Raw genomic sequence first — 9,703 nt, forward strand, 5'->3', positions numbered from 1 at the left:
TGTGCAGTAAGCAACTTTTAGTCCGGCTATGCGCCAACTTCTGTTAGGGTAGTATCCAAACTTCCAGTTGGCCCATACAATAGTGCATACACCAGCACAGATTCTTGCTTTATCTTTTGACGTTAACTCCATCAACACACTTCAGCATACATTCATACAAATAAAAGGACCATGAAACACCTGCGAATACTAATAGACAGGCATCTCTCCTCTGACAGAATTGACAGCAGAATCTGAAGCTGTAATTGACCAATAACACTGAGTCTTGCATTCACCCAGATCCGCTACCATAACACTCACCATTATATGACAACACGCTACAAGGGACCAAATTAAGCATGGCAGCGTAGAGACACAAAGAATAGCATAAAAAGCCAAGCCAGACCCAAATGAAACAGCAATCAAGGGGCACGTCCACTCAAAACTTGCTTTCTTCGTAACGTCGATATGTGGCCAACTCTTCGAGACAATAAACCGTAATGCCCATGCCAGTACATGCAAGATTTAAGTCCCTGGTATCATCGGATGTCGTTGGTTGAGTGGTTGTGTTGCACTTGGGAGATTTTGGATCATTTTCTACAATGGTTGTGGACCTTGTTGAAGAAGGTCAACAATCAATACACAAATCCATCGAGACTCAGAGCTCTTTGCAGATCAAAGAAACCAGAAAACTGGCAAGTGAACAGAACAAACAATCACTTCTCAAAAGAGACGAATAAATTAGTCAATCTCTTTGCCTTCAAACCTTTTTTTGACGCAATATGTAATAAATGTGCAAAATCAGTGTCATCCATTTCACTAAGTCTGGAGTCTGAGCTATCTTGGTAGCCTGTACAAACAAAACCTGCAAGATAAATTCTTGTCTTGGGGATTGGATAAGAGATTTGGCAAAAGGGTTTTGCAGCTTGAGATGCTTAAAACTTTTTGTGGGCCAGTGGTCGACACATTAATAGCATTTTGTGCATAAGGATGAATGCACTGTATGGTTAGGCAGCTTGGGAGCATGGTATGCAATGGCCTGTATTTGCATCTTGCAGCTAGTGGTTTCAAATATCAGACCAGCATCATTGAAGACCCCCCACAATCAGAAAACCAGCAGGCCTCCATCCTATCTTAATGTGACGCTAACTCTCCCTGCATAAAAAAGGAACCCAAGAGTTAAATAGACGACATGCTAAACTAAACCTCACAGATGTTTGGCCCTGGGTTCCAAAGTGAGTTGCCCAGGCCCCAGAAAACTATCTTAGACACAACAATTTAAGTTCAAATCAAGAGTGATGAGTTACATTTCGGACTTACCTCTTTCTTGCCCTCATTAAGCATCCCAAGCAGAAGCGTATTCGTCCTCAATGAGGACGAACAGAATGAGCTCACCATTGTGTAATGGAGTACGGTTGAAGCTATCGCCAGGCTGTCTGCTTGAAGCCAGTTCTGAAAGGATCAAAGCTGCCATCAGGTTCCTTTCTTTTCAAACTTCCACCCAAAGAGGCAGCTTGCTGATATGAAAGCTGACTTAGGCCTATACCAGGTCTGATGCTTTCTCTAGCATCAAAATCAGCACCAACTTCTGGCCCAGTATTTAGATCCAGATTAGGCCTAACCCAAGTGGCACTAGAATCCAAGCCTGGAATGTCTCTCATGCTTCCCATCAGGTAAGGCCTTCCATATGATGATAAAACTGCACCAGCACCAACCAGCTGTGATGGACCAGCAGTTAGAAAAGGAGGGGAGCTTGCAGACGAGTTGAGCGGGGAGCCCATGTTGTAGGAAGCAGAAGTAAGTGGGAAACCTGCTCCAAATGGAAACCCTGGATATGAAAAGGAAGAAGGCACAGAACCAGCATAGGGAACTGTGGCGGAAGAAACTGCTGCTCCTCGATAGCCGTCACTGTTGAAAGATCCGAAGGTGTGACCCATGGTCATCATTGATTTTGAACCAGGACCCGCACCAGCAGGGTATGATGACTCAGATCTGCTACTAGTAGGGAATGTTGGCATCATCATTGCAGAGGGCGTCGAACTTGCTGCAGAATACCATGGGGCAACAATGGGGATATCTGTATTCTGTCTTATCCCACCAGCAACCGAAACACCAGAACTTTCAAGGTTTCTATGCTGAGAAGGAGCCTCTTCTTCAATACCCAACCCATCATTCAAATCAAAGTCCAGCATCACACGAGGAGCTGCCAGAGGTGGGACACTGGCTCTTGCAGTCAAAACAGCTGTACCTCTAGATATTAACAATGAAGGACTCATGTGCTCATCATTACCATCCATCCTGTTTAAATCTAGCTCTGGACGTGATGCCACCAATGCATTGTCTGTAAGGGACTCACTTACACTGAGCCCAGGAAATGTGGAAACAGGAAATGAATCCTCTAGCCCCCTTTCATCTGCTATATTTAGATCTATATCGAGAAATCGCGGTTGCTTACCACTTTGGTTGGTAACCTCTGTTGATGCACATTTAGAAGTTGAGGCCTCACAAGATGGCTGTGCAGTTTCAGCCATCCGGCGAGGTTCAGCAGGCCTAAAAGCACTTGTCGCAGCAGAGCCCTTCCAACCTAATTCACCTTTGATCTGTGCTATGTTCGATGGAGGAATAAAAGCCCCTTTGGTAGCTGCCACAACAGCAACTGGAGTTGCTAAAGAGCTTGCCTGAACAACTGGCCCAGACAAAGGTTCTGAACAAGGCACAGCAGGATTGAGTGTACAAGCAATAGGATTTGTTGCAGTAGTTTGGAGAACTTCATCAGTGACAAGACCCTCATTCAGGTCAAAAACTGGCCACTCAACATCTTTACTTTCACAAATACCTTCCGACGGTATCTTTTCTGCACCAGATGACTTCAGCTCCACATTTGCATCGTCACTGGTAGCAAAATCTTCCTTGGCTGTGATGACAGGAACAATTTCCTTCGTGTCAGAGACTTCCTTAGGGACTACCACTGAATAGCTTGCAGGTTCAGCACACTGTCCTATTGTATTTTCTCCGCTTTGTTGCAAAGATATTTCATCTCTGTCAGAAAACCCGGCTGACGGGGATGTGCACTTCCCCGGAGTTCCCACAACAGTACTAACTTGGGCGGTATCTGTACGCCCATCAGTGTTTCCAGATGAAATCCTGATGGACAAACTGTGAGCATTCTCACAAGTCGGGATATCAACACTAAGGCTAGCCGATTTAGCATCTTGCACCTCTGGTGTGCGATACTTCTCGACCTCTTGTTCTGCTTCCATAGCCACCTGCCGTGCAATTTCCAGAGCATCCTCTCCATAACATCCTGAGGAGTCCACACCCTTTGCATCTTTCGGAGATACACAACCTCGTGGCTGTCTTTCAGAATCTTCACAATCTTCATCAACAGAAACTAAGCCGGACTCGGAAGCTGTTTGGCACTGTCCAATCAATGAAGTGGCAATAGAATTTCCCACTAACATGTTTTCCTTTTCATCTCTTACAGTAGAATTGGTACCTCCTTGCCCACCTTCACAGAGCACACCCTCCATACCTGATACAGCAGCAAGAGTTGCTTCCTTCATTGCAGAACTAACCAAAGATGCCGATTGTGTTTCGCCAATCAAAGCCCCATCTCCAGAAACCTTGTCCTCAGCTCTAATCAGAGGCTCCTTTGTGATACTGCCTTCTGGAAGTTGACTTTTTTGGGCAGAGGAAGTAACTTTCTCACAGATTGCCTGTGCACCTTCTTTCTCCCTTTCACCTACACAAAAGCCAGCATTGTCAGCACATATACTTGAATACAGGGCAACAATTGGCAAAAGCACAAAAGCTGTATGCCAGCTATACCATCCTTGTGACCTTTCTGGTGTCTAGAATCCATCCTTCCTTGTATGGGAGAATTCCGTATGCCATCTGTTGAAACAGGCCGCGCCTCACCAGCAATACTCCCACTGCAGCACTTCTCCGTGTCAAAAACCTCACCAGCAGCTACGCTAGCTAACAGATCTATTCCTCCTTGAACAACATCAAGAACGAGCCTTGGAGGACTTTGGTTGCTTGACAACTTTTTCTGCGCATTCCCCTGAGGATCTTTACTGCTAAGCTCTTTCAACATGTGTTCAAAACTCGCAGGCTTGCAGTCTTTATCCTCGCTGTATGATCTATCACTTTCCTCTTTGATCCCAGCCCCACTAGACTTTCCACATTTGGCATCCCCAATATTTCCTGAAGGTTGTGCTGGAGCAGCCCTCACGCTTTCACTTGCATGCCTAACCAAGGACCCTGGTTGAGACCCTTTGTTGGTGATGGCACTACCATCAAGTAGAGATCCTCCCCCACTTACACTGTGTGATGGACTTCGCGCAGGATTGGGAAGCCTCAATATAAGCCTTTGATTGTTCAACTCGGCACGAGCCCCCTCAATTGCACCTTTCTCTGGCAAGCTTCCACTACACAACTTATCACCCTTATGCTTTCCGACTAAATCCTTCTGAAGACTTATCAAAGTCACTGTTGAGTGGCTTTTGGTGGAATGACTGTGACCATGGGACTTTGTTCCTGCACTTTTGCTGCCCAGCGGAGCTACAGGGATGGGCTTCACCTCATCCTTCCACGATCCACCCCCCTTCACTGAGCCACTACACCAAGACTGACTGTTATTCTGAGACTGACTAGAACTACAACTTTTCTCCTCCTTTACAACCGGTAGAATGTCTTTCTCCTTTTTGACCATGGGAAAAATGTCTCTCTCCTTCTTCACCACAGGTACATTAATGTCATGTGTCATGGCAATGAGAGATTTCCCCACACTCTCCTTAAGGACAAAAGATGTTGACTGCTCCTTACCACCACTAGTGCTTTGTTCGATGACCTTTGAATCACCAGTTACAATAGATCCATTTGTTACAGGTTTCACAATTGCACTACTCTTAGCACTGCGCATTTTTGCGCCCGGCGCTTCGGTTGCAGCTTTAGAAGGCCAAGCAGTGGAAGTTCCAGTCTTCACCTCATCTGAAGACTTCATTTCAGCATTCACCCGTCTTTTCCAAGTATCCACAAGCTCTTTAGCCTTCTTCTGAATTTCGGGGTTTCGGTGGCTGCGGAGTCTGTTCACAGACTTTCCAACTATACAATTTTTTAAAGCGTCCAGGTCCACTGGCAGCTTTGATAGAGCTCGGATTAAAGTCAGCAAGAGCTCCTCTAATGCTACCTCTCCATCTCTAGGGCTTCCATCTCCTTTTCCTTTGTGAGCTTCTTGCAACCAGTCATTCAATATGCGTAAGCCTCCAAGTTGCACAAAATATGTAAGACACTCTTCCTTCTCGGTTGCAGCTACAATGCTTGATAACAGTGTCCTACGAGACATAGTATCAACAAGCTTCCTCCCACTATCGCTGCACTCCTGAAGCATCACCTGAAAGAGCTGCTCAATGAGGGACACATTCATGAGCCCTTCATGCTTTTTTGCAATGTTGGCGAAGTCGTCAAATATCATCTGACATTCTCGTTTTACATCATTCTCCTCCTTCATGAGTTTTTCTCTCTTGCTAGGATCCAGAACTTGTTCAGTCCTAGGCCTTTTCTTGCTTTTCCCTTGCATAGAAAGCGACACACTCACCATCTCCTGCTTCAATGGAGACGGTGAGCTAGTAGCTCTTTGAGAAGGCCCTTCTGATGATGTCACTTGCATCTCGTGCTTAGTCCTATCCAATAGAGTGTCTACCTCTGCCTGATGCTCCTGCATTCATATCACACCGATTTACGTGATTAGTGTACATTCAGATCACACCAATTTCCGTGGTTAACGTACCAAACATTTTTCTCTCAACATATCATGTTGCTCAAGGCTGGGACTCACATCTGTGTAATCTCGATCTGTTAGCCAATACAAACACTTGTTTGTGATGTCATAAACCCGCCTGCACACAAAGGACGAAACGCTAGCGGGGAGCTCCACGCCCTTTTGAAGAAATGCAACCTTACAAGGGTGAAGCAATGCAGCTGCAGAAATCTCATCCTCGTGGAAAGAGTAAAATATTTCGTTGGGGGCAGCCTCAAAAGCAGCACCTTTTCCTAAATTGATGTCCCCAAGCCGATACAGCCAATTCACGCTGAGCTTTAGATTGCCTCCATTCTCTCCCGAGAGTTTCTTTATCAAACCAATGAAAAATGGTGCATCATCAACCCGAAAAAGAGCACAATCGCCAACCCTGATTTTGCGTCCAGCCTGCTTCCAACACAAAGGAGTAGAAATAGCAGAAAGAGCGTTACAAGGCAGATCATTGGATAAGAGATAAGAAAATGGTCCTGATTGAACCTAAAAAACAGACTCATGCATCTCATAGCCAGGATGAACCCTGGCTCAACAAAAATATTCAGAAAAAAAACCCAATTCAGAGAGAGGCGCACACACACACCAAAAGAGAGCCAGGGGAAGAAAGAAGTAAAGGGCATGAGAGTGTACAAGCACACCAGCCCAGGGTGGAAATGTACAGTCATCCGCAGTTTCAAAAATGAGAAAGTAACACAGATCCATGCCATGTGCCGGATTGAAGAAGCTTAAGATAGAGGGACTCGTTAACATTATGCTAATCTATAAAAAAAAATGCTCTTCACACAGAAATTAAACCACATCTACTCACACGAATAAGTAATACAGCTTTTGCAGGCATCAAGTTCCAACTGCATGCGCCGTCCATCTTTACAACCATAGCACAAAACACTACTGTTAAGAGCAAATTCTCCCATACAACCTAGGAATTTTTAGAACCTTCCATCACATGAAAAAGTCTAAACAGATAGTCAATGGGCATATCTATAAATCAATGTCAGCATGGTAACAGAGAATCCAATCATTAGAGGACTGAGAGATTTGAATTGCCTTTGTCTCCCTAGACTTCAAAATTGTCAGCAGACTTGTTACAAGAACATGAACATGTACAATAAGGGCCTCTACTGATAAATTAAATCACCTTGGTGAAGTACTTTAGGCAAGCAGAATCTGCTTCAGTTCCAACAGATACACGCTTTAATGGCCCAGGCCACATATGCCACTCCTTCTGCCTGTCCTCAGTGCGCTGCCCATGCATGTCATTGCCTCAAAGCCAGTTCTCTGGAAGCAGCAAACATCTCAATCAATCTGTAATACTTTGGAAACTGTTCAAATGGCCACTCCACAAAACTTGGTTTGAGGGCGGGCATACATAGATATACATCCAGATGAATATATGCGACAGTGTGCACAAAATATATTGCTTAATCTGTAGGAAAGCCAGAACACATCATCGGCATGAACTAGTCTGCAAAATAAGCAGGACCAATCTGGATCCCCAAGAGTGACATGTCATGTAAAGCATCCTGCCCTCAAAACCAACTTCGACAGCATTTGGTCGCCCGATAATTCCATGCTCGTCTAAAGATACTCGTCAGCAAGCAACCAGGGTCCAAACTCTGGCTTGCCCAAATCATGAGGCTCTTCACAGATCTGGAGGCAGCTGAGACTCGATTCGCACACCCCTTCACCCTTCACAAGTGTATAAGCGTCACATATACTATCGAAACCCTAACATTCACAGAGCTGTAGTTTTCCTTCAAACATGTACGAATTAGATTTCTGTAGTCGCCAGCTTCAAAACCTCAGCTTGGCTGAGAGGCGTGCCTGCTTAGGAATAATTGTACGTGGATTCCTAGCCCTGCACAGACAAGTTCCCGAATACAAATGGTTGTGTACGAAGATGATTTGAAGTGATTTAGGCCGCCCCTTCCCAATTTGACATTGTGGAGCAGGTACCCATGTTTCCAAGAATGGTAGATGCAGGGTGGAGGGGTAAGGATGGAGCCGCAGAGAGAGAGAGAGAGAGAGAGAGAGAGAGGGGATAACTAGGTTTTGACAGACAGACAGGTGCGCTACAGAATAGAGAAAGCTAAGAGCATCTATAGAGCGAAGGGGGGAAGAAGAGGGATAGGGCTTCAACCCTACGCAGGAAGAGGGACACGGACCAGAGGTGCGCTGTGTGTGTGTGTGTGTCTGTGTGGCGGTACAACCTGGAGAGAGGTGATGAGCGAGAAAACAAAAAGAGAGGCCCAGGGCCCGGCCAGAAGCGGGGTAGCTAGAGAAGGAAAAGACAAATGAGTGTGCGCAGAAGTTGAAGAAAGGAGAAGATGGTGGGGAAGATCCAGAGAAGTGGGTGCCTGTGTACAAACTTGCAGCACTGCAGACTCATCGCAGAGAGAAAGAGATGATGTGTGAGTGTTAGTACTGGTGTAAGGTTGTCATAAGAGTACTCTTTGCATCTGACAATTAGGACTGTCCCAGCCGTCTATGCCAGGGTCTAGTATCCTCTCTCTCTCTCTTCCCAAGTTCCCATCTCCCATGTGTCCTCTACGCCTGAGTCCTCATGCATGTAGAAAGACTAGGTTTTTTTTTTGTTTTCGGAGTCGGGTAGGGCACGCCCGGCCATTCCCTTCATACACCAAAAAAGTATACAAGAAGAACGATCAGAACTATGCACCCAGAAACCGAAGGCAAACGCTTTTGTCACTAGTTTCCTATGGACTACGAGAGTCCAGAATTATCTACACTCTTAGGGCCATGACTAATCCCTTGAGAGACCCACGCACCACTTGGATTTGGGCGTGACAACGACCAAGTATCTCCGTTCAGAAAGACTAGGTCTAGAGCCCACTTACAATTTACAAAGCCTATACATGCAGTATATATTTTGGTTGTGAAGACATCCACATGACCTGGGTCCTCCCCACACACTAAACCTACATAGTGAGGATTTCTAGATCACGAACGATAACCCTAAGAGCGATGGCATGAAGCTACACAGCGTCGTCGCTTCCTCATTTGTTCCATCGGGGAGATTACCTCCCTGGTCATCTCACCACCACTAGGCCCCGACCCCGAACATTTGGGCCTTGGGCAGGCTTCCTCACCACTCCCTAGTGCACAATAACTCCCCTATAGCCCACTTCGGGGGAGTTAATGGCGTGAACCACGAACTTTTATCCCACCACAACCACCTAACAGCGCTCCTTAATGGAAGCGATTATCTTCTCCCACCTGACAGCATGAGCAGATTGGAAGCAGCACGACAAGCTCGTCATGGCGCAGGATTCTACTCACAGACAGCTACTAACAACCCACCAGCAAAGGTTGCCCTACCGCTCCAACCGCCTCTACAGCTCCCCTAGTCCCTCACCAAGGAGGAGGCAAAAGCACTACTACAGGAGGCTTTGGACAAGCTACAGACGGTAAGCCTCTTGTTATTCTTCCTACTGCCCAAGAGTGTAAAACTCAAGCAGATTTAGAAAACAGAGCGCTAATAGGTCTTCTCGCTGATCCTCGCCCCCTGACGGGCGTGTTGAGAGGTTGGATCAGGAACCACTGGGGTCCTATAGGAGCAGAGGTTGAGACCATCCAAGCCCTCCCAAAAACCAAATATGTGTTTGTTTTTCGAAACTTTGACATGGCCTTCCGTTTGCTTAGCTCTGGCCACTGGCTGCTCCGAACCTCTCCCTTGTGCCTGTTCAAGTGGCACAAGGATTACAACGCAAAGAGGGATGCTCTCTCTAACTTCTTTGTTTGGGTGGAGTTCCTGAACCTCCCTCTGCACTTCCATAACCACCTTAGGGTCATAGCTAGGGGGTCGCCCCAGGGGAGAGTACATTCATGCATGGCACCCGCAAGCTCTCATAGAGATGGACACCTCAGTGGACCTCCCGCAAGAGATGGTGA

At 46.2% G+C, this 9,703-nt stretch overlaps 1 protein-coding gene across 5 annotated transcripts; it reads right to left on the reverse strand.

The window, feature by feature from the left end:
- Positions 1-401: 401 nt before the first annotated feature.
- LOC147457586 (uncharacterized) lies at positions 402-8,251 on the reverse strand. 5 transcript variants are annotated; one of them, XM_086512448.1, is made up of 7 exons: positions 7,164-8,249; positions 6,933-7,072; positions 6,603-6,659; positions 5,819-6,187; positions 3,808-5,698; positions 1,300-3,721; positions 402-1,134 (listed from the first exon to the last, which is right to left on the reverse strand). In XM_086512448.1, the coding sequence occupies exons 2-6, from the start codon at positions 7,047-7,049 to the stop codon at positions 1,401-1,403; spliced, it is 4,755 nt and encodes a 1,584-aa protein (XP_086368574.1). In that variant the 5' UTR covers positions 7,050-7,072; positions 7,164-8,249; the 3' UTR covers positions 402-1,134; positions 1,300-1,400. The 5 variants fall into 5 exon arrangements, with proteins under 5 accessions (XP_086368574.1, XP_086368575.1, XP_086368573.1 ...); XM_086512449.1 differs by having other exon boundaries at positions 3,820-5,698; positions 6,933-8,251; XM_086512447.1 differs by having other exon boundaries at positions 6,933-8,249.
- Positions 8,252-9,703: the final 1,452 nt, after the last annotated feature.

Source organism: Adiantum capillus-veneris, chromosome 5, assembly GCF_014529385.1.
Source record: "Adiantum capillus-veneris isolate H3 chromosome 5, ASM1452938v2, whole genome shotgun sequence".
Classification (NCBI taxonomy): domain Eukaryota; kingdom Viridiplantae; phylum Streptophyta; class Polypodiopsida; order Polypodiales; family Pteridaceae; genus Adiantum; species Adiantum capillus-veneris.